A 25,292-nucleotide genomic window follows, 5' to 3' on the forward strand; every position below is an offset into this window, starting at 1 on the left:
CAGTAAATCAATATGAGTATACTACCTTAATTTTTAGCTTTAATTTCCAAATTCCTTCCAATTTACTGAACATTTGAAAATGTTCAACTTTACATTTTGCTTCTTTATTTGTACACCCTTATTTAATCTGTTAACGATATTAAATTGTCTAAACATTTGTGGACATTTGTGGAGTAGGCTTTGGTTCCCAGACCACAGGTTAAGAACCATTGCTCTGGAGGAATGTACAAAAGGGAAGGCTGTGCTTTCATATAATAGCCAAAGTCCATGTTGATGATGGCTGGCAATATTGTGGAGTTGCACCAGAGCACAATCTGCAAAGCATGCAAATGACTTTTTATAAATATTTAAGGGCTGATTGCATTCTTCATATCTAATGCTATTAATAACAACGCGTCAGATCTATCTGGATGTGAGGAACACTCCTCTCTACACTTCCCTGTATGTGAAGAGTCTCCCAGTGGGGAAGTTCTTTATGCAAAAGAAACCACAGTGTTTAGAAATCATTTGTTCAATGATTTCAATGCTAAAGGTGAACTTTGTGTAAGCCATGTACAAATTGCAAATTACCATCATATTTGGTAACTCTAATTACTGTGGAAAACCAGATGCTATGAGAAGAGTCATAGTCTGCATGTATCAGCAGCAATGCCTATCAGCGGTTGTCCCCTAACATTTATGAGACCCTAATGTATCTGGCCCTAACCTCTCAGTCTAAAATTTGTCAAAATTGCCTTGGTGTGCTGAGGAAAATAGCTGGATATTTAAGGAAGGAATGGGGGTTAATGAGGTAAAGTAATTGATGATGTGCACTCTCATCACACATACAATGTAGGAAATTTCACTTAAATTCCATTTTTATAATGTTTTATTAAGAATTTCAGGTAAGGCAATAGCAATTATACACAAAGCTTCATCTATAATAAATGTAGTTATGAAAATTGTGAATCAGAATCTAGTAGAAGGGATTTGGCTTTCCACAAATGGAAACGGATAACCAAACAAAAACAAAAAGAATATATAGCAAGTTCAGTCTGAAATGCCTTACTGCATAATTTTAGATGGGTTCATAAGTAAGAGCAGAGCTTACTTAAGTATTGTATGGTCTGAGATATGAGTTGCTTGACCTGTCACAAAATAATTGACAAAAAGCATTAAGAACATAGGGCCATATTATCAAGCAAGGGCGATACATTATCGCCGCTTTTATCGGCAGGAAACTGCCGCTAAAGCGGCGATAATGTGCTTGATAATATGCCCTTGTGAATTCCCATACAAGCCCAGGTTAACACCAGAACCTGGGCTTCTATGGGAATTCGGGAGTTATTTGTAAAATAAAAATTAAGTGCAGGGGTCTAAAGTTATTCTGTTTATTTCACCCATTCTTGGGTGCTTTGTCTACCTTTTTCACCTTATTCTCTTTGATAAAGTTTGATGAGGAAATGTAAGTCCTTGTTCCCAAAAATTAGAGTTGCTGCCCACCACTTGAAGCTACTGCTTTTAATTAAGCACTGCTTACAACGTTAATGAATATTATCCCTGAAGCTCAAATTTCCTTTTCTGATACGTTATAAAGTAACTTAGATTTAAGTTGCAATAATATTGGCATTAACTCATGTATACCAAGAGCCATATCCATTAACATTTGCAGAATATTCAAATCCCTAATCTGCCATGGCTTTTCAATGGTGCTTGTCCCTCTTCCATCCACCTCTAGTCTTTGGCATTATTGACCCCATTCAACCTTTGCTCTGTGCATTGACACTCAGGATGTCATGTGTGCTGGTGTGACAGGAGTTATGCAACTCATAATTGTGGCTGTCACTTGTGCACTGTCATTTTATTTCCATCCTGTTACCCGTACAGTCAATCCAGTCCCCCTGCTGGCACCCCAAAAGCTGTGACTCATCTGAGTGGCAGATACTGCAGGATTTGAAGTTCCTGTAGACTACAGAAGCTACACAAACGGCATGACCAAGTTTTCAGCTTTCCTCCCAGTTGATGAGAAGGTGTCCTCTGCCTGGGTTCAGCTCTTCACCACTGTTCCTGGCTCTTAAGTTGAGATTATCTACAAGCATCCATCGTCAACCTCTTCCCTGAAGTTTTTTTGTTTGCAGACATTTTGACATTCCCTTTGCAATGACACGTACGAGACGTAGCTTGCATCATAGGGTTTATTTGACCTCTCCCAGTGCTGTTTTCAGATGCCTGAGGTTATTGATAGGTAGGGAGGGATAGATATTACTTGTTTAGATTGTGGTACTTTCGTTGAGCCCAAGTTCTGTCTCCAGCACCTCCGCACTGGGATTCTGTCACACAAAACAAAAAGCTTTTGCTGAAGCACTGGCTGCTCTGAACAGGAAATGAAATAAATGACCTTTCCTCCCCACTCTGGGAGAAACTCCCAGTATGCTAGGGACATTTATTTTATTTGGTTTTTAAAAGAAACCACCTGCTTTGGGAGTTCAAATTCAAATTTCAAAGCTTTATTCGATTATTTATAAACAATCATAAAAGCATACAGCGATAAAAGTTACAAGATAAAATACACAACAAAAACATAGGTCTCAATAAATGGAACAACTCAATTAGAGACAAATATTCGACCATACAGAGGAATTTTTACAAATAGGTCAGACATAAAAAAACAGACTTTTCCTATGGGACACAGCTTTTAGAATAAAAGTAGCAGTAAAAAAGCAGATATCCAAAGTGTCAAGTGCAAATAGTAAATTCATGGCATGGGCAGTAGTGGACACATAATATTTCTTAAAAACAGGTTTAAGATAACATAGTCGGATGTGCAAGTATAATGGGCAGATTAGCATAAAGTGCAATGTGCTTTGCTTAGTGGTACCATCACACGGGCAAGGGCTTGAACTATGTATTTTCATCCGTGGGAATGCCACCAAGTTATGGACAATACCTAGTCTCAGCCTGGTGAGAACAAACTGGTGGGATTGTTTGGTGATTTCTTTTAAATACATAGGCATGTCCTTGCCAACCTCCTTGTTAGAATGGTAAAGAACATGGGTTGTAAAATGGCTACATTGGACTCTACGCAGATTAGATTTAGTTCTGGTTCTAGTTTGTTTTGAAGAACAAAAACATTTGCTGAGCAACCTCATTATACAAACTTTCAGTTGATTTAATGGTGCCGCCCCAAAGAGATCTCTGCCAGCCTTTTACCAGGCAGCAAGGTAAATCCCTCTGCTGCCCTGACAGAACACCACCTACCTAACTCTAAATAGGGCCCTAAAGCCTGGGATGCAAAGTGATACTTTAATTCACCCATAATATGATTAAAATTATTAACCATCACTATATAACTATAATATTAAATTGTATTTAAAGTGTGATTAACATTTCTATATTAATAAAGTATAAATTATCGTGTATACATGTTTTTGTCACAAACTTAGAGATAACACTTTATCCTTATAAAATCATTTTCTCTCTTGTTTACGTTCTGTTTTTCTTTTTTGCTTTCCATTTCCTGTTCCTCCTAACATTCTTTTTTCATTCCAATACCTGAAAATCTTTTATTACAGAACTGTATGCTTCTCTACGATTAATATCTCTAACTTGTTTTCATTCTTATCTTAAACATACTTTTTTGTAAATTCATATTTGTCTTTATTTGTATACTTGATATCATATCTTGTGTTATTTCTAGTTAACTGAACTGTACTAAAAGTGTACATTTTATTTGACATTAAATGTATAATTCTCTCTTTACTCATCAATTTCCTTAAGATAAATATTTTCTTTTTTCCTTTTAAATTTGAAATATCTCAATAAAAAAGATTTACATTAAAAAAATTGTGCTTACTATAATCACGCTGAATGGCAAAGTGACAATCGCAGACAGGATTTGGGAACAGATGTTGGCGAAATATAAACTCTGAGGCATGGCTACAAAACTGTCCAAGAGTAAACAAAATGGGCCGGGGTGTCAGACAGAATATTAATTGGCTTTTAAATGGGAGCTCATCTTGCTGCCATACCTCCCTTTCTAGACTATCAGTGAATATTTCCATGGAAACGTGATCATCATTTTGAACTAGGGCTGTGTAAAGTAATTTGCAGCACTTTGGCATAGTTTCGTGAAAAAGCATGTTATCAAACTGGCATCTGTCACCTTCGCACCTTTAATGGGATGAATGACTAGGAAAATAGATAATACAATCCTGTAATAGTCCTTTCTGAAGACACCTTGACTAACACTGGGCATGTGAAGTGATTTTTATTTTCACCTATCACCCTTCCAGAAGGGCGACAAGACTTTGAGATGATCGGTACTTAATATATATGTTCAACCAATATAAGACAATCTGCCTTAGCAGGTATCCTGATTCCTGGAAATAAAGCCTCAGATGTTGATGAAAGGAGCGTGTGAGAGATGTGCATTGTCTGTGCACACCTGTGCTTTGATTCAAAAAAGAACTCTCACTATTTGAAAGTTACTTTCAAAATCACCCCAGGACAATCCAACGTAAGTCACGAGTATGTTTCTTGAGATAGAATTGTGCTTTAAAGCTATTCTTCGAAAAATCGGGCACAAAGATGTTTATTTGCAAACTATATATACCCAAGTGTGTCGTCTTGGTAATTAATTCCTGCAATTGAAGGATTACATGTTTGTCTTTTCCATAATTTTGTTGACAACGATTTTTTTTTAGACAATTCGAGAAAGGGCAATGTCTGTGGTGTTTTTGCCAACTATATCTGTGTGATTGCATATTCTAAGGAGTACTTCAGATTATAAGTGCATCCGTTACATTTAGTGGTACAGCTGATAATCAAGCTCTTCTTCGTTATATTAAATTATCTGGCCCTGGAAGAGATGGTTGTTTTTGGTAAATCTTTGTCATTTGAACACTTGTACGTTTCGTTGACGGGTGTCTTTCAACTCTGCAAAATATCCTTTTTAATATAGAAAATACGTAGAGACGGGCGAGCCTATGTAATTGCCTATTATTATTTTGAAGGGTCACTTTAATACTTATCTTGTTGAATGCCTAGTGCAGCATGTAAACCATAAACTAGAAATCAAAACTTGCCATTTCAGTTTGCGCTGGTGAAAAAAAATTGTAAAAACACCAAAAATGCCTAAAATGTCGTTGATTTGACACCATCTCATAACAGGTCCTTCTCAGAAAATGTCTATAAGACATTCTGGCCAGCAACACATTTTGTTTCAGCAACACAGATAGCACAATAGTAGCTGTATCTAATTAATTTCGAGTAAAAGTATAACTAATAATCAAAATCACAATTGTCACTTGAGTCTACTTTAGCCGTGTAGTTTCTATTTTGCTGCATTATCCCCATATGTGGTAAACCGGAAAGATTGCATACATGGGACAAAAAAAGATAAGGTGCAAACTGTTGGTGGTCAAAAGGTCACGTGCTGTATTAACTTACTTAAATGATGGCAACACGCATAACAATCTCAATACTCAGTGACGATTGGCGGTTACCACATACTCCATGTCACCATGGGTGCTGTACTCCAGTCCTAAGTCGTGTTTGCTCAACCGCTCTCCCTCATAGTACCACCCGCTGACAGACTCCTACTCGAGATATTATTATCACTGGGAGTTAAAGTTATACTTTCAGAATAGAAGTCCATGTCTCTGATTCCCTGTAAACAATGGTGGGCTCTACTCTGCTCAATCATGATTTCAGACAATATATTGTACTCCAAGTTTCACCCCTGCCTTGGCTCCTAATGACTGTGTGAAAGTGTTGAAGTGCATCTGCAGAAGTCCTAACCTCCCTGAGCATTACTACCCTACCGTTTGGGATAACTCCTACTGTATCTTTTACATTTTGCCTGTTACACTCCTTGTTAAGGTATGCCTGATTATGTTAGATGTTAGTTGTCCATGAACGAAGAGAACTAGACGTATGCGACAGTCATAGAAGTTCACTTAGAATATAGAACAATGGTAAGCTAAATCTGCTACCTCATTGCCCTGGACTTCCCCATCCCCCCTCTTCCTTTCCTTCCACCCTCCTCTTCTGCTCGTTTTTAGGTCAGTTCTAAACATGGACACATTGTGGTCATGTTTGTGGTGTTTTGCTCTTCCCTTTTTGTGCTGGGATTGTTCGCATATAACTCTCCAAAAGGAAGTACTTTAAACGACTGGCAATTTTGTAGTATTTTGTGTAGCAAAGTGTACCTTTATAGCTAGAGACCGCCAATATATTTCGAATTTATCACACACTGCTGTATCACATCTACTTTATGTGCAATCTTGGGTGAGTGTATACCGTCATTTTAGGTATTATTTTTCTTGCTTTCCTTTCTTGTTTATTTCTTTCGATCAAATGGAAAACCAATAAAATGTATTCAACAAAAAGGCATCCTGCACTCTAGGTAATGCAGTCATGGTACACTTACGTTACTTTATTTGACTGAAGACACTTAAAAACAGTAATTTGTAGAATAAAATCCCAGGACTGGAACATTACATCCTTGGTGGCATTGCCCCATCAAATAATCAAAACATCTTTTAATTATAGGGCAGCAAAACTTCGAAAATCTCGAGATTATGCATAACCCACTTTATTAGGTGCAGCATTCTAAACAATCCACCATATAAACTCCAGATGAAGACAATGGAGATGCAAAGAACACTGTTTGCTGTTGATGTTAAAGAATTGTAATGCAATGGTTTTCGGAGTCAACGTGTATGATTTGAAGAAGATTGTTGTACTCGATTTCCCCTTTGTGCTCACTGTTGATGGCAATTTTTTAAAATGTTAAATACTTTATAAAGCACAAAAACTCTAAGGGCCTGAGAGCGTGGTAAAGGCATGCATGGTAAAGGAATGCGTGGTTAAGACGCGTTCATGGTTCAGGCTGCATGGTAGAGGCATGCATGTCGTAGCTATGCATGCTTCTATCATACAACCATACTCTAGCAATGTTTTACAAGAGAATTGTATTTGCTTTCACCATCCCACACAAGCACATCACCCTGCAGGTAAGCTGAAACTAGTGAAACAAGGCATGCAAACAGAGCCCATCATGCACCCCTACTCCACAACCTACATTCCACCTGTGGCTACTAGACGGTGTATTACAGACTCAGATCCCTTGCCCTGCCAACAACAAGGGAAATGTCTTCAGGATGTATTTAGAGTTTGGCGGATAGGATACTCCGTTTGTCATACTATAAGTGTCCTAGAATATAATGTAGCCTTATAGCCCGCCGTAGCAGGCTATACCGGCGATTAAAGGCCCGCTGTAGCGTTAAAGGCCCGAGCCGAAGGCGAGGGACTTTAGCAAGGCAGCAGGACTTTAAAAGCCGGTATAGCCCTGCTATGAAGGGCTATAAGGCTATTTGAACATTCTGCCACTAGATGGCAGAATGTTCTAACAAATAAAACAAAGCCTTCAGGGAGCGCAAGGGGATTGAAATCCATTAAGGCTCCCTGAAGCCTTTGTTCACAGCCTGAGCTGTGAACAAAGAAACTTTGGAATGTAGGAGCACCGGATTTATACCAGCCATTATAAGCCCCGAGCACTCCATTGTTTTCAATGGAGCTTCCAACGTTCCAATGTTCAAATACAATTGTAATGCAGTAGTTGGGATATCTGCCAAGTTGTTAATAGATAGTGTATTGAAATTGCTAAACTCTAAAGAAGGACCTATGAAGTGAACCACTTTTGAAGGAAGTGGAAGGGAGAACAAGTATGAGTGAAGCCAAAGAATATTAAAGAAGCTGGACATTACCTTGCTGCTTATCCGGTTTGTTAGACCTGACATCCTTGGCATGGTATATTCCCCCAGACATTTTGCCTTTACTTCCCTATTTTTGCTTAACTCAGTTTTGTTTCCTTTAGGACTTTGTGCAGTTTACAACTGCTAACCAGGGGTAAAGTATGTGTGCTCACTCCTTTAAACATGGCAAAATTTGTTTACACTGAATTAGCACATCTAACTTACTGATATGACCCTAGTATATGGTGCAAATATTTACCCAGGGCCTGTAAATGAAATGCTACAAGTGGGCCTCAGTACTCATTATGTCACCCACTAAAGTAGCGTGCAGAACATCATTTAGCCTTACCACTGCAGAATTTAGTGCAGTTTTACACATTTTTCCAGGCCTAAACTTTCCTTTCCTTTCTAATACTTATAAGTCACCTCCCAAAGAAGACGCTAAAGGCTCACAGGCCAGCGAGAATGGTATTTAAAAAGCAGGATATATGGATTTACGTTTTACATGTCCTGACAATGAAAAACACCTAAAGTCGTTCTTCACTGTAGCAAGGCTCTTTCTTCCATAGACTAACACTGGGCTACCTTATTACACCTAATACGTTATAACTTTACTTTGGGAACAGATAGAGAAATACTTCCTATCCTCATTTAAATTGTAATCTAAAATCCTCTTTTTTGGCAAAGACAGATTTAAAGTTACTATTTTCTCAATGCAACTTATATTAGGTTGCTTAAACCAAATGTGCTTTCTGTCAATGTCCAGGATCACATGATTGCGAATGGCTTTATTGTGTGTTGTGTATTCTTTACAGACACCGTGACAAAAGTGGCCTGGGAGTCGAAGGAATCAGGCTTCTTGACAGCATGGCTGGGAAAGAACTGTGCCTGCCCTGATTACCCTTTAAAGGACCCTGCCTGCAGTGCATACAAAAGAACCTGATATCAGCCTTGCCCTTGCAGATGTACCCCTAGCTAGGTTTAAGCCAAACCTAGGGAAGAGGGAAGAACTGTCCAGAACTAGTTTGGGGGTAGGTCAGGGATTCTCCCCCACACAAAGTCTGGCACTGAAGATAAAAGTTGCACCATTGGAACCTCTCAGAAGAACACTCTTGGACCTGTGGAAGATTCAGAAGAACGATTGCCATGCTAACTGAGGAAGACTGGAAATGCTTGCTATGAGCCCAAGATCCCCATAATTGACTCCAAGGGCAGATGGCTGACATCCTCTTTGAGCTATAGGGACACAACAAGTCCCAAAGGCCCTGCAACTACCCACCTGACCAGCACTACCTGGATCTGCCTGAACCCAGCTGCTAGTCTCTGCTGCAGTGAGTTCTGATCCCGAAGAGGTGCCCCCAAGGTTCTGAAGCCTTGGCTGGCATCAAAGTGTTCTCCTCCTTCCTCTAAATAAAGCTTCAGGTGAAAATCCAAAATCCTTGGGTTATTCGCAAGTGCAGCCAGCCTCTTTGCATCAGCAATGCTGGCATCAAAGTGTTCTTCTACTTCCTCTAAACCAACCTGCAGGTGAAAATCCCAAAACCTTGGGCTCTTTGCGAGTGCAGAGAGACTCTTTGCATCAGCAATGGTCACTGTGTCTCCCGCCAATACGAAATTCTGATGGTGACCTGCTCCGTGTGCCACCCGCGTCTCCCACCAATGTGAAGATCCATCGACAACTGCTCCTTGAACCAACAACAATTTCCTTGCGGCTCCTGCCAACGTGAAGCTACAGCTGAGGCTCCTTGGTGGGACTTTCAGCACAAATTTATTTTGTGACTTTTGTGGTTCACCCTGACAAGGGTTGTGGTTATTACTTGAGTAAAGACCTTCACCGCTCTCAAATAATAGCTCAATTTCTTTACACTTTTCCTCTAAGGTCGACCACTACTGGAGAAGACCACTTTCTTGTAGACTTCCCTGCGGTGTCTAAGAAGTGCCTAGAATTTGAAGATGTGCATATGTGAATACTGCAGTGCTGCACTGCATAGCATTCAAACCTCTTTGAAGCACCAATCTCACATTATACACATGCAGATAGATTCATATTTAAATATCTATTTATAAACATATATACATGTGTAAAGATATCCTATAATATTAATGTTTCAAAAGGAATATCCATGCTTTGAGTGTACTGCAATAATTGTTGGGGGGCAATGTGCATGACCAACAATAAGCGATACATTTCTAAAGAGGTAAAAAGACTGGCAAAAAGCAATTCGATTCCAGAAAAACATAAAGTGAAAACAGTAAACGCTAGCTATAATGTACCGTGTAACAGCTTGTTTGCTGATATTTGCAGGGTACAGTTCTTACTGTGAATGCCACTAGACTCTTGTTTGATGTATGACTATGATTGAATTAATAATTAAATGCACATAGAGGTTAGCAAATATTCTTAGCTGAAGAATTCTAGACCCATCAGTACCAAATAACTATTTTAACAAGGTCCAAAGATTGTATAACGTTGGCATTTTCACAGTGCGATCAGCAAGCTTAAGTCCTTAGGCAAGCTTCTTTATTTGACGACACTGTGATTTTTGACAATTCACTTCATCAACTAGTTCTTCGATACCCAGTTCTGCTACAACCGGAAGAGCTCAGAAAGGGAGTAACTGCCAGCATTAGGCACCGCATGAGATGACAATTTAGGACATTTCAGGTCTTCTCTGGTGATGATATATTAGCAAAGTTAACTAGTGCATTGCCAGGTTTCTAGACAGCTGATATGGTCTCTCTTTGGTGTGCAGTCTGTTGTGTTCTTTAAGCTGGTGGGCACTGCTCCAGCAGGGTGAAGGAGGGTCAAAGAATGAAAACAACGGAAACGTAGCAGTGAGCTTACAGCCAATACGGGAAACCTTCTCCAAAGAGGATGAATTTAAAATGTGAAGGGGGAAAACTCATTAAACAGATGCGAATAGATGTGGGCTTGCGACTTTACCCGGTCACTTTAGCACTAGGGCGCCAGGGTCGTTTCCCGGCCTCCGTTCAGCATCCTGTGATTCTGGACAAATCGCCTCTTCCTGGACCTAAAACATGTTTTATGCCGCGGCGCGATTTGTGTTGGCCCTGCCATGGATGTCATCCGCTACCATGGCAAGGAAGAGCCTCCATTGGCTCCCTATTACCTCCAGAGTGTCTTTTAAACTCCTCTGCATTACTTACAGGGCCCTCATGGCTGGCCACACCGATGCTCTTGGGTCTTTGCTCACCCGGTATGTCCCGAGCAGATGTCTACGCTCTCTAGAGCTGAACCAATTGGTAGTCCCTCGCTCTAGGAAGGCCAGATGGGGGAGTAGGGCTTTTTCCATCTTGGCACCCCAATTATGGAACACACTTCCTCTGGAGATCAAATCGCAGCCCTCATTGGATCTCTTTAGGAAAGCCCTTAAAACCTGGTGTTTCATTAAGGCCTATCAGTAAGCTCCTGTCACCTGGTGAATTCAGCTAGATATTGAGTTAGGCGCCTTGACGCCCACTGGGCTAAGTTGCGCGGTTACAAATCACATTTAGCTTAGCTTAGCTTATGTTTTACGTCTGGATGTCTAGTGATGTGCTAGCGCCAATAAAAATGCGTTTTAGTTTTTGACACATCAATAGCAATATTACATTAGATAATATCTGAAATTGCGATTTTTGCATTTACAACTTTGTTTGCAGAACACGACAGTACACGCACACCCTTCAATTAGAAAGTAATAGGTTTTATGTAAAGTTCACCCTCTGAGATGTATATGTTCGAGTGTTAATACAGGTGTAATAATACTATTAAAGAGAAAGTTGCTTGTTCTTCAATTCTCACATTTTTGTGCATGGTCATTAGGCAGATTAGGCATGGAGTGAAGAAAGCATGTACACACAAATTTGAAAATGTTCACGTCTGCCAGAAATGAATGACAGCAAAGTAATAAGACGTATACAGATGCACGTGACGTCATGATCACGTGGAAAAGAAAATGAGAAAAAACAGAATCACTTACTCCACCCGAACAACGGTGCTAAGCTCCACAGCAAGGAATAGAGCCAAACAAGAACGATGATCTGAGATGTGCGCTTTTTGGAAGACCACCGGATCGACTGCAGGGGCCTCGTGATCACGAGGAATCGATCAATCGAAATAGCTAAGAGTGTCATCATAGAAGTTATTCCAAAGAGTGCCCCGCAAAAGGCGTACAGGTCACAACCTAGAGCGAGAGAGACATCACTGTTAGTCAGGCGACGCCCATGAACGTCAATTCACCGAAAGGTCAGCGGAAGTGACAACACACGCCATTTGACCTTTACATTGAGTCATACACAGATGCTTACACATACATACACAATCACACATACATACTCGCTCACATAAACACACTCTCACATGCACACAACATTAATTGAAAAGCATTTTCTACTTACCTCAGCTGTCAGGGAGGGTCATATGCTCGCTAACTGTACTCAATTTTTTTATTAAGCTAACAGTGTATAAATATACTGTTATTCACTATTAGTGTAATAAAAACATGACAAAAAACAAGAAGACTGAAGCCTCAACCGATGTCCATAAGGACGAGGTGCTCCCTGTGTTTCTGGCACTAATTTTACCAGTCCAGGGGTCGCAAATGCAGTGCCACGGGTTACAAGGGGTAACCTAGAGGTCGCAGCCGCGACCCCTGGAGACCCCTAAATTACGTCCATGCTCACTGGCAATTTCTCTATATACATTTTACAATATTCCTCGATATCACATTAGTATTTCTTTTATGTGTAACATGTGGACTTACAGGCAGGATGATTTTGGGATTGGGGTCATGTTTGGAATTGTATGGGGTCTGTGAGCAGGGGCGGCTCTAGGCTCATGGTGGCCCTGGGCAGGGAGCGTGGGTAGGGGGCCCCGGAAGAGGGGGTCTGGGCGGGGCGGAGGAACGCAGGCGCGGAGGCCAGTGAAGAGGGGGGGGGGGGGGAATCAGAGTGTTTGGAAGTGGAACAGAGCCGGAGGCCGCCAAATCCCTGCCAGGGGCCACCACGCAAATCTGTATCCATCCTCAGAGGATTATTATATTAAGGATATATATTGGTGTGGTGGCCCCTGTGGTTTGGTGGCCCTGTGCAGGTGCACAGCTTGCACATGCCTAAGGCCGGCCCTGCTGTGAGCATTCTTGTCTGATCTAAACTGCAAAATAGGTGAAGAACCACCATCTCTCAGGCATTTAATTATTCACATTTCTCGATCAATTCGTTTCCCCCCAGAAGCTCTTACTAGTTTACTTCTGTCAAGGGCAGTGTAAATAAGAAGGTAGCATCCATTTATTTATTGGCTGTGTTGGACAAAGTGCTTCCCCATAGGAACAAATATTTTCCCTCCATGGAAACAAATATTTTTAGGTGTGCAAAAGTGCACTCCTGTCATAGTCACCTGAGAGTGGTTTTCTAACTGGTGGGGGTGCTCCATTAAGTAATTTTAGGCCTCTGAATATCCGAGGAAAACCACATCTGCAGTTTTTGTAGATATCAAAAAGTACTCATTGTAGGCTCTTCCAGTATTAGCTCCAAACGTGGGAGGAATCCTACGGCAGCAAATTTCTAACTTTTTCCCCACGCTTTTGGGAATTGGGCAGCATGCTCACTAACAGTAACGCTTATCATTATTTAAGCCCTACTATTCAGAATGTGATAGGCGCGGGTACTGGGTGTACCCACGTTATTCAGCATGCATTTATAATGTGGAGACTTGCCTCTTTGATCACTATACTTGAAGTGTTACACAGGGAAAATACATACACTTAGATACAATAAGAGTTTATTTTGAAATAATAACTAAGGGCCTGACCTAGAGTTTGGCAGACAGGGTACTTTGCCACAAATGAGCCAGAGTATCCTGTTCCCCAAAATGACATTCTCTTGAGAGTTGGGTGGACCGTCATGTTTCCAGCATCGCTGGGTACGCTGGCAGAAACTCTAAACCACTAACTCAAAGAAGTGGCAGATGCCAGTGTGGGTACATTTATTCATCTTTCCTATTTAGGGCGGATGGTTTGATGCACCTGTTTTTCTGTTCTGGTGGTCCGAACCACAAAAAATAAAAATAACCCCCACACATGCACAAAAAACTCCCAGGTTGTCCGAGTCATTCGTTTTTTTTCGATTTTTCAATAACAAACTTGGTGGTGTGTTTATGGAAGACGTACTATTGCTGAGCGGCTGGCTGAAACATGGTGGCTGCTCACCAAACTTTCAATGCATTCAGAAGAGCCACTATGGTGGCAGCTTCTCTGCAGTTCCATCTGAGATCTATAAATTTGACAGATGGTGGTTCAGCCAGGATGGTGGAGGTAAAGATCTCCACCACCGTGAATGAAAGCAGAAAGACCACTATACTTTAAATAAAAGCCTTAGTCAACAATCAAAACAAAATACATGGTGAATATGACACGTTGCAAAAATTAGGTAACCCTAATAAAATGGCATAAAAATCCTGTAAATCTGTTACAATCAGAATATTTGAATTTTATGATGTTGAATGAAGAATTAAGGCAGAGTATCTCAACAGTAAGCTACTTAAGCACAATCTTGGTCATAGAAAAAACTGAATCTAATTTGAGAAAATATAAACATTAATCAAAACCATACAGAAAAAAATAGAGCATATTTAATGAGAAATCATTTCAAGCCCTTAAAACAAGAGAATCCCGCCTCAACTAACTGGGCCTCATGGAGAGAGAACAATTTTCAAATACTGATGTGCTCCCAGATAAGAATACAAGAATAGACTACAAAAGCACACAAAACCGACTGGTAATGATTCAAGGTCGCATCCCAGCCCATAATTATTTTGCACACAATACCACCTCAGTTTGGACCCAGCCACATGCAAATCAGTCTCGACCTTGCTCAATAGGAACAGTCCAGCCAGAACTGCCAGGCCAGGTCTTCCCTGAAGCAGAATACAAGAAACCCAACACCTGTTCCGCCCATAATAGGACTTATCAGTCGGTTATAGCTTGGCTCCAACAGCACATTATACACACAACCTATGTCTGGACATACCCGTCACATTTACGGTGTTGTACAGAAGAATACAACAAGCATTTGCAATTCAATAGGTCTCACATTTGCGAGAGTTAGAGCTATTGGTGCTGTAAATGACAATGTGCCTGTAAAAGAGAGGGACACATTTTGACGAACAGACATAACACAGCGAGGTAACAACAAATGTACAAAGCATAAACGTTACAGTAGACATTACAAAATAGGATCATGTTTCTGTTGTAAGAATCTACAATTTGGTGTGTAAGTGAAAAACAATTATTTCGAAGTGTAAGCATCTCTTTTGCCATATCTAATAGTATATATTTGCTTAGTATAGTACCCATGGTTGCTGGCTTTCACACTTATTGTGCCTCATAATTCCAACCCGTAACGTTTGGAATGAAAGAATCTGCAAGCGAGTAACAATGTGGTGCTCTGGCAAAGCGCTTCAGCACCACATCAAGATCAGAAAATGCTACATAAATTTTACTTTAATAAACCCTACCAGTATTAAGCAAGGTGACGGTTGTTAAAGGGGCTATGTTCACAGCCTCACAGTCACTGTGTCCAAGCAAGGCGTCTTATTTTGCAGCAAAGGAGTATGCAGTGATTGAGTGTGAACGAGCAGCATTTGAGAGTGAGAATACACAGAACTATAAATACTTTAAGATGGCCTGAGGAGAAGGCGTGGTCGTAAGGACAGCATCTGGAGTTTATGTGGCAGTGTTGGTGAGCCATGAACAGAAGAACGCAAGATTCAATGACTAAATAAAGTATGCCAACAAGCTAGGCTTGACAATAACGTGAAAGTTGGGACTAAGCAACACCAATACTGGTTAAAGGGACTGCAAGGAAGGACGGCACAAAGAAAACAAACTGCGACCGAGGACGGAAGGCAACACGTTAAAAAACAAAAAAAATCAACTGAAAAGCAGTGGGCGGGGTGGATAAATTAAAACAAACTGCACCTGGCCAAATGATAAACTGTGACCGGTGGAAGGTGAAAGCAACATGAGCATTATTAAATGCACTCATCCAATGTGGCGAAAACGGGAACACATCTGCACCGGTGCCAGGCTGTTGTTGCCACCTGTAGCGTTTTAGTGGTTGGACCCTCGAGGCAACGCACCGGAAGCACCTTACATACTGTATCCCTCTCTGGCCAGGCGTGGCCAGAGAGCTATAAATAAAAGGGCCGGAGTCTCTTGTGACTTCTGGTCCCAACTGGCTATCTGTGTGTGCGTATCTTTATTGTGAATGTCGTAGTCTTGGGCCTTTGCGCAAATTGTCTGGTCACGCTCCCAGGGCGCGACACTGGTGACGAGGGTGGGATTCGGCAAATGGTCCCGGTGAAAGAAGAACAGAAGAGCCACTGATGTCACCTACCCGCAACTGCAGCCCCGGGCGGTGAAGGAGAGACGACGAGGCAGCGTGCGCCCAGAGGAGCAGCCCCGCGAGGTCAGCGCGAGCGCGTTGGTGAGCGGGGGACGGCACTCGCGTTTCTTCGGTGTGCACAGAGTCAGCGAAGCAGACCCGCAGCAAGATTCTCCAGTGCGCGCAGGCGCGGTAAGACTCCAGCCAAGCCCCACGTGAAGCGCGTAAGAAATCCAGCACGTGGAGCCACGAGGGCCTCGCAGGCAAGCACGCAGAAGGAGAAGGCCTCGTGTGAGAGTGTCTGGACAGCCTATCAATCGCTGCAAGAGAACAAACACAGAAACCCCAAAACAAGCTCGAGCAAAAGCAAAACAAGCACGAGCAAAGGCAAGACATGCATAAGCCCAATAATCAATAAAATCACAACAAATAGACACCAACAAGTCCAGTGAGGCATAGAGAAACACACCATAAATAAGCACTGGTGGACCCAAAAGCCTAAGAACACAGAAGGGCCATCAGAAGCCAGCCAAACGCACCAGATACAACCGGTAACAAGCAGCAACGTCGAACACAGGTGGCGCCGCTCAACAACCGGCCGCTCAGGGGGGTGCAGCCCAACAACCAGCTGCTCCTCCAGCAGCCGCCCACCCAGTGCACCCCCAAATCACAGCGTTACCACCGTTTAGCGAACTCATTGACCCGGCAACTGAATCCCCGCGGTGGAAGGTATGGGTCAGCCGCCTGAACAACTACTTCACAGCCACACGTGAAACAGATGACACGGTAAAAAGATCACTACTGCTACACTTTGCAGGTGACGAGATCTATAAATTATTTCAACACCTCCCGAATACCGGGGTCGCCAACAACTATGATGCTGCTGTCACCGCGCTCAACGCACATTTTGATCCGCAACTCAATCCACATTATGAGCGTTTCAAGCTAAGGCAAGCAAGACAACGAGAAGGGGAGTCGATGGACGCATATCACGCTTGTCTCAGGGAACTGGCGAGCACATGCACCGAAGACGACCAAGCCAAAGAAGTGACGGCGCAGTTGATACAGGGATGCCGCAACAAGACCGTGCGGACACTGATACTACGCCAGCCTCGGATAACGCTGGAAGAAATACTAATCCTCGCCAGGTCCCGCGAATTATCAGATGCAAGATCAATGGCCATGGAAGCAGCGCTCACTCCACACCCTGATCAAGCCACCAACATCAAGACTGAGCAAGTTGACGCTCTCCGAACGCCCATGTGAGGAGGAGGTAGAGGAAGATGGCCGACAAGAACATCACGGCGATCGTCATGCGGGTGGTGCGGTCGCGAAGAACACCCCCCAGAGAGCTGCCTGGCTAGAGGAAAATCATGCTCGAAGTGTGGAATACCCAATCATTTTGCAAGCGTATGCAGGGGAAGCTCAAGAGGGAGAGGTGCCTCAGGAAGGAAACCACCGACAGGAGCAGTCAGACACCTGACGCTAGAAGATACCACGGCACTAAGGTCATCTAAAAGCTCCAATCGCCACCCCCAACAGCTGGAAGACTCGTCAACGGAGGACGATGAAGAGTGTTACTTCGTAGCATTTGCAAATGATCTCAAGAAAAGGCGGCGCCCACAGCCCAAGTGTAGCATCGAGATCGACGGATCCAAGGTGACCGGTTTAATCGACACTGGAGCCACCATAAATGTCATGGGGTCACAGCACTACAAGAAACTGAACCAGAGACCAGCACTTGTGCCGTCGAAAATCAAGATCTTCACATATGGCAGTAAAACCCCGCTCCCTCTCAAAGGAAAGATGACAGTGCAAGTAAAGACTGAAGACCATGAAGTGACGACGGTATTCCATGTCATAGACCGAGAAGCGGATATACTGGTGGGAAGCCACACTGCAGAGGACCTAAGACTGATTGCATTCGCCAACGCTGTTAAATTATTACAAATAGATGACATCCTAGAGATGTTTCCCCAGCTGTTCAAGGAGCTAGGGAAAATACGTCGTCCTCCCGTGAAGCTACACATAGACAAGGCCATTCAACCAGTGACCCTAAGACACAGGAGAATTCCATTCCATCTGCGGCAGCTGGTGGAGCAGGAACTCCAAGAGCTAGAGAACCAAGGAGTTATTGAGAAGGTGACAGGACCGACCCCCTGGGTGTCACCCATGGTGATCACAGAAAAAACGAAACAGCCAGGCAAAATTAGGATATGCATCGACATGAGGATGCCAAATCTAGCGATCAAGAGAGAGATACATCTAACCCCAACGGTAGATGACATCCTAGCTGACCTGAATGGAGCCCAGTGGTTTTCGAAACTAGATCTCAATGCCGGATACCACCAGCTCACTCTGGCAGAAGAAAGTAGATATATCACTACCTTCTCAACGCATCTGGGGCTCAGACGATATAAAAGACTCAATTTCCGGATATCATCTGCAGCAGAGATTGTTCAAAACACCGTGCGAGACATATTATCAGGACTGAGTGGAGTCCTCCATGTCAGTGATGACATTCTTATACACTCAAAAACTCTTGAAGAACACCATAGACGATTGAGAGCCACGCTGCAGCGACTAGCCGAGCATGGGGTAACGCTCCACAAAGACAAGTGCCAATTCTTCAAAAAATCGATTGACTTCTTTGGATACGTATTCAATGCTGATGGTGTGCAAGTGGACCCCCGAAAGTCTCAAGCCATACATCTCGCCCCAGCGCCAAAGACAGTATCGGAAGTGAGGAGCTTCCTGGGGATGGTGGCGTACTGTGGTCGGTTCATTCCTAACTTAGCGACCATTGCAGAACCACTACGCAATCTGACCAAGAAAGAAAATCCGTGGAGGTGGACGGCGACCGAAGAAAATGCCTTCAACCAAATCCCCGCAGTATACCTGTTTGAAGCGCCTAATGAACTGAACAATACTTAATGTCATAGTGCTTACAGGCATTGTTTGAATCACCAACTGGTGTAATTGTTTGAATTAATCGTTAGATTTGAATTGATTGTCGTCATGTTTAAGTTTTTGAATTGTCCAGTTTTTTATGTGTTTATTAACATTTATTCATGAGGAATGTATAAATGAATGAAATGTGTATTCTTTTCATGCTTTTAAAAAAATGAAAGGATGTTTGAAATCAAGTTGAATCAATACAACTGTGAAAGTAAAATGCAATGACGTGATGCGTTGTATTTCCAAATCTGCATGAGTAATTAGCAGTTCCAAAACTGGCGGCCAGGTAATCCTTTTTGAAAAAATATTGCACGTCCTACGGGCCCCCGAAACGGACGTAACCCCTACTGTTTAAAGTTCAACCAAATCAAGGCAGCCTTGCTGGACAGTACAACAATGGCCTACTTCGATACAGCCCGTCCGACAGAGCTAATTGTAGACGCCAGCCCAGTAGGTCTAGGGGCACTACTGACTCAGGAAACCGAACCAGGCACGTGGGTCCCTCTCGCGTTTGCAAGCAAATCTCTCACTGCAACTGAAACCCGCTACTCCCAGATCGAGCGAGAGGCACTCGCAATTAAATGGGCATGTAATCATTTCCATCTCTATGTCAGCGGAAGCCCGTTTCGAGTGGTTACAGATCACCAACCACTCCTTCCTCTTTTCAAAGGAACCACGCCTCACCCTCCGCCTCAAATTGAACGGTGGGCCATCCAGCTGCAACAATATCAGATGGAGTTGGTATACCGGCCCGGAGCTAAGAACCCGGCTGACTTTCTGTCCCGCCATCCAGCAGCGGAATCGACGTCTGGTGAAGACCAAGAAGGGCGCACAGAGGAATTTATCAATATTGTGACACAGTGGTCATGCCCTCATGCACCGTCCCTGGACGAGGTAAAGGAACATATCCAAAAGGATGCATGCCTCTTACGGGTCTCCGATGCACTGACCGGTGGGTCATGGGACCATTTTCTTAGAGACCTACAAGGCTGGAACGAAGTTGACCGCAATCGCCTGGGAAAATTGTGGAAAGTGAGGAATGAACTTAGCTCAACAACCGACGGAGTCATTCTAAGAGGGTCTCGCATCGCAATACCGATCAGTCTGCAAGAACGGGCGACAGCATTAGCACATGAAGACACCAAGGTGTAGGACGAATGAAATCTCGGATGAGATAGAAGCTATGGTTTCCAGACCTTGAAGACCAGGTTGAAGCCATAGTACGCAACTGTCGAGGATGTCAACTCACAGGAAACTCTGAAGCACCCGCACCCATCATAACCGAGGACCCAGCGCCATCGCCGTGGACATGGCTGAGCCTTGACTTTGGAAGCTTCCCCGATGGGAGAGTCACAGCAGTCATAGTAGACAGCTGCTCCAAGTACCCTATAGTGGAAGTAATTCCATCCACATTGTTTAACAATCTCCAGCCCGTACTGGAAAAGGTGTTTGATCTGTTTGGGATCCCCAGCATCATCAAAACTGACAACGGGCCCCCCTTCCAGGGCAATGAATTCCGAGACTTTCTGACACACCTTAATATCAAACACCACCGCATAACTCCTCAATGGCTGCAGGCAAACGGCGAGGTAGAGCGGTTTATGCGAACCATCAATAAGGTGTTCAGAATTGCAACCGCTGAAAACACTGACCCTGAAGTCGCTATGCAGCGTTCCTAAGAGAATATCGAAGCTCACCCCCTTGCACAACACAGGCATCTCCGTGGTCTCTCATGCTGGCCGGATCACGTAGAGACATGCTTCCAAGAGTTGACAATGGGAGCCATCCAACATACGATCCAAATAAGACTCAAGAGAGGAGACAACACACAAATGACAAGGCGAGTAGGAAATGGAAGGCGAAGGCCCGGGTACTACACCCTGGATGTTCAGTACTGATCAAGAACCGGTGGAACACCGGGAAGTTCCGAACCCATTATGAACCGGGAGTGTGGATAGTGAAGTCCACCAGTGGAACGGCTGTCACAGCAGAAAGAAACTGTGAGACAGTAACGAGAAACATCTCGTGGTTCAAACAAGTCCCGACCATAGCCAGCGACCAACTTTCTCCCACGCAAATAGGACCTCTGGAGACACCGCTGGATGATACTGACCAAATGGAGAACAGTGATGCACCCGGTGTCAATGAAGAAACACCAGTAGGTGGAGCCGATATTCCAGACCACCAACCTGCGAGCCGGGTGCAGCCAAGTTCACAAAGTCCACGTGAGACGTGTCGACACAGGTATGGACTACGACCAAATCCCAGACCTAGCCAGAGACTGGCAGATTTCATGTGCTAGAGTACAGTGACATTATTTTGATTTTCAAAATCCGAACCTGATAAGGGATGTAGCGTTCTAGTGGTTGGACCCTCGAGGCAACCCACCGGAAGCACCTTACATACTGTATCACTCTCTGGCCAGGCGTGGCCAGAGAGCTATAAATAAAAGGGCCGGAGTCGCTCGTGACTTCCGGTCCCAACTGGCTATCTGTGTGTGCGTATCTTTATTGTGCATGTCGTAGTCTTGGGCCTTTGCGCAACTTGTCTGGTCACGCTCCCAGGGCGCGACACCACCCATAGGGTGTAGCTGCTTAAAGGGAAAAGGATGAATCCCCATCACCGAAGCAGCGGGTGTCTGCAATGAAGAGCAGGTGGTGATGTGGTGGACCCTTCCCTGGCGAGAGAGCTGCAGACTGCAGCAGAGGACCGACAGTGGCACAGCCATAGCTCTGCCTGCGGGAAGCGAGCACGTGCACCATTACAGCCTTTCCAAAATAGTTAGAGAGTGCAAGGAGGGGTGGCGCAATCAAATCAAATTGCGATGGGCAGAAGGGCAAAAACTACTCCGGGCAATGAGAACAAACTGTGATGGGCATAAGGCAACAATGTAGGAAACAAAAAATCAAATGAAAAGTAGAGGGACCGGCAAATTAAATCAATCTGGTGTCCAGCAGCGTGGCGTTTACATTGCAGACGCTGTGAAATAATGCCTTTCTGTCAGAGGGTGGTTGGAGGGCAGAAGCAGCAACGGCCCTAAAGCAACATTAAATAAAAAGTTCTGTAAAACAAGAGATGAAGAAACTAAGCGTAAGGAGACCGTGCTTGACCGGTGCTCGTTAGCTTTGACCGGAAGTGATGTATCACTGTGTGAACGACTTAGGAGGCAGGAAAGAAAAGCGACGGAGGAGGGAACCAATGGTAAGTAGCCAGTGGGAATAAAGTTGTTTGCAGACAGCGCATCCATGCTGACGCTCGACCTAAAAAAATGATGGGTGGAATGCTTGAATTAATATCAGTCACTGGTAGTTACTCAAGGTCACATACCTATCCATTGTTATTCTGATCACCATGCAACCTCAGTTTGGGCCCAGTCATATGCAAATCAGACTTGACTTTTCTCTAATAAGAGCAGTCCAGTAGGAAATGTCTGGCTAATGGCTGAGACTAATTCAAGCATTCCATCCACCATTTTTTTTTTATTCGCCAAGAATAGAACGCACACATATATTTTTTAATTTTGTTTTAATTAGAATATTGGAATGATGGGAGCACTTTTGAAGTCAACCAGGTGACAGAGAACCAGCAATGGCTGATATAGGTCATTTACACCAACAATCAATTGACTGTATTTCTGTTTCTCCTTCTTTAATGAACATTCTATAATACGTTCTAATTGTCTTATTGACTTTACCCTCAGTGTATGCTTGCTGTTAAAGTTCCTCTCCCTTGTTATATGCATAGGCCTGAAGCCTGGGCCTGTACCCTGAGAAGATGGCCTTTACAGACAATAGTCCTTGGTAGTGGGTTGCTGTAGCCACTGACAGGGGATACTGCCAGTTGGAAGGGGACAGATACACCCGTGTACTTGTCCCACTCTCTCATACAAATACATAAACACAACTCGACATGTCCTATCACACATGCAGGCGCTGGAGAACAGACATGCACTCACTCGTTTACTTACAACCCGGACACCCTTGCCTCCCATCGAATGCACGCCTGAAACAATTCAATGTTAATACTACATACACTCAACAATAATTTGTTTCATAACCGTATAATACAATTCTTGACTAATTTATCTTCATCTTTATTGCACACTATCTTAAATTAAGCATCATTAATAGAAGTGGCAACTGACACCTGAGGTGCTAGGAAAGGTTCTTACTACGTTTGTTTCTGTCCTTCCAACTAGTTACAGGCTGATTCAATAAAATCAAAGTAAAACTCATAGAAGTCGATATCTAGTGTGACCCAGTCACTACCATCCCTAATGATAGTAGACAGTACAAAGTCACAAGCCTTTATGTTCAGCTTTGGATAAAAAAAGCAGTTGCTACGGGGAAACAGCATACTCAGCAATGGAAATGGACAAGAAAATGACATACCGATGAGTTCGTAGCTGATCTATCAAATCGTTCAACGTTTGAGAAATATACCTTTTGGCGCAGGGGAATACAGGTAAACTATAGTAACATCTGGGGAAAGATATTGCATCTGTATGGCTATAACAAAATCATGTTTGCAGTGTGTCCCTCTTTTGGTTCCTTGGCAAAAGATAGACCATTTGGATTTTATGTGTGAACAGTACAGACCTTCAATTGAGAGGCAAACCAAACTACATCTAATTGAGAAAACTTCTAAAAAGCAAACTTTTAAATACCGTTTTTGTCTACAGTTTATCTCATAGCTGTGACTGAGGAATGTCAGAAATGAGGGCCAATGCACTCTCTGGACTCTGGTTATTAAACCAGTTAGAGTATATATGTGTGTGAAATAGAGCTTACTTTGAGCTGGTGTTTGCAGGTGAGGCCCACCAGCACTGCATTTTGGGAACCAGCAATTATTTTTCCTCAACTGACTGACCCAGAGCCAGAGAGAGAAAAACACACAACGGGAACATAAGGAGGAAGAGAAAGGCAGAAAAACAGTGAGAAAGCAGGCATGAAAAGGAACTTGCTACAGTGACATAAAGGGACAGGACGTGTCTAATTATGCATTAAGTATGCATGAGGCAGAATTAAGATTACAAAGCCTGGGTATTCGACACCCCGGCACCCTGACCATCGATGATACCAAAATACATGCTCATATTCATATTTTTTGTCCTGGAACATATTCTTTTTCAAATTATGCACTAGTGTGCAGCAATAGTTTTCTGTATGAAGGGGTATCCTGAATAAATTGCAAGATGACAAGTGGTGCTTTAAAAAACCCATAAATAAAGAAATATATCTAAGCAGTGGCACATTAAAAAACGTGATTTTGTTTGTATTGTGTCCAATGTAAAGAGATCTTTCACGCATGTTAGTTCAGTGTGAAATTCTGTGTGCTGTGGAATATTTAAAAAAATGATGTGGATCACATTGCCTTCACATGTAAAGAATTAAGAGCGGTCATTTCTTATTAAGTTCAAAATTGCTTGAAAAGAGATCGCTTACTTGGTCGCTGCCCTTCTCTACATTTCACTTAGAGAAACTTGATGTATTCTATTCCCAAATCATTGTCATATGTGTATATCTGAAGTCAGTCCTACAATGTGAATGTGCTTTTAAGTGAATAGTAACAATAGCAAAAGCAGTAACCAGGGTCACAAATGTATCACCGTGTTTCAAAACATTGTACAGTGCAACAAGAAGAAAAATATGCTCTTTGGAGTGGTTGTGCAGCTGGGCGAAAAAGCAAAAAATGTGAACAATATCTATTCTAATGTTAAGTTGATAAAATACCTTCTCCATAACATGGTGGTTGATTAACCAAAATAAAAGAGTTATCAGAAGAGGTATCGCACATACATTCACCCGTGAACATATCACATGATTGACCACTTTTCTCACCATTGAACGATAACAATCTCCTGTTTGCCTCCAAAGGGGCAGGTTAAAGCCTTATAGCACATTTCAAGTGCTAGACCACCTGTTAAAAACCTGCAAAGCGAGTTATAAACACAAGTTGCAGGCAAGGGCCTATCACAAGGCTGAGGGCCTTCAACAATTGGTATAGCCCAAGGCAGAAGTGTTATAAGGCTATTATAATATTACACCCAATGAGGGTAGAATATTTCAAATTAAACCGGAAGAAACAAAAACAAAGATTGTAATGTTGGAGCAGAAGGCATATAACAGTTATTATTGATCGTGAGCTAGTCCATTGTCTTCAATGGAGCTATCAACATTCCATTGTTCTAAAAAAGGGTAGAAGTTAGAAAAC

The 25,292-nt window shown here is 42.8% G+C and overlaps 1 protein-coding gene across 1 annotated transcript in view; it reads right to left on the bottom strand.

Annotated features, from left to right (window-relative positions):
* Positions 1-25,292, bottom strand: part of LOC144820239 (melanopsin-like) — a 992,733-nt gene that overhangs the window by 634,000 nt on the left and 333,441 nt on the right. The window contains exon 3 of the mRNA XM_078677835.1: positions 11,720-11,923. Coding sequence (XP_078533961.1) covers positions 11,720-11,923 — 204 coding nt within the window. The remainder of the gene's footprint in view (positions 1-11,719; positions 11,924-25,292) is intronic.

Source organism: Lissotriton helveticus, chromosome 2_1, assembly GCF_964261635.1.
Source record: "Lissotriton helveticus chromosome 2_1, aLisHel1.1, whole genome shotgun sequence".
Taxonomy (NCBI): Eukaryota; Metazoa; Chordata; class Amphibia; order Caudata; family Salamandridae; genus Lissotriton; species Lissotriton helveticus.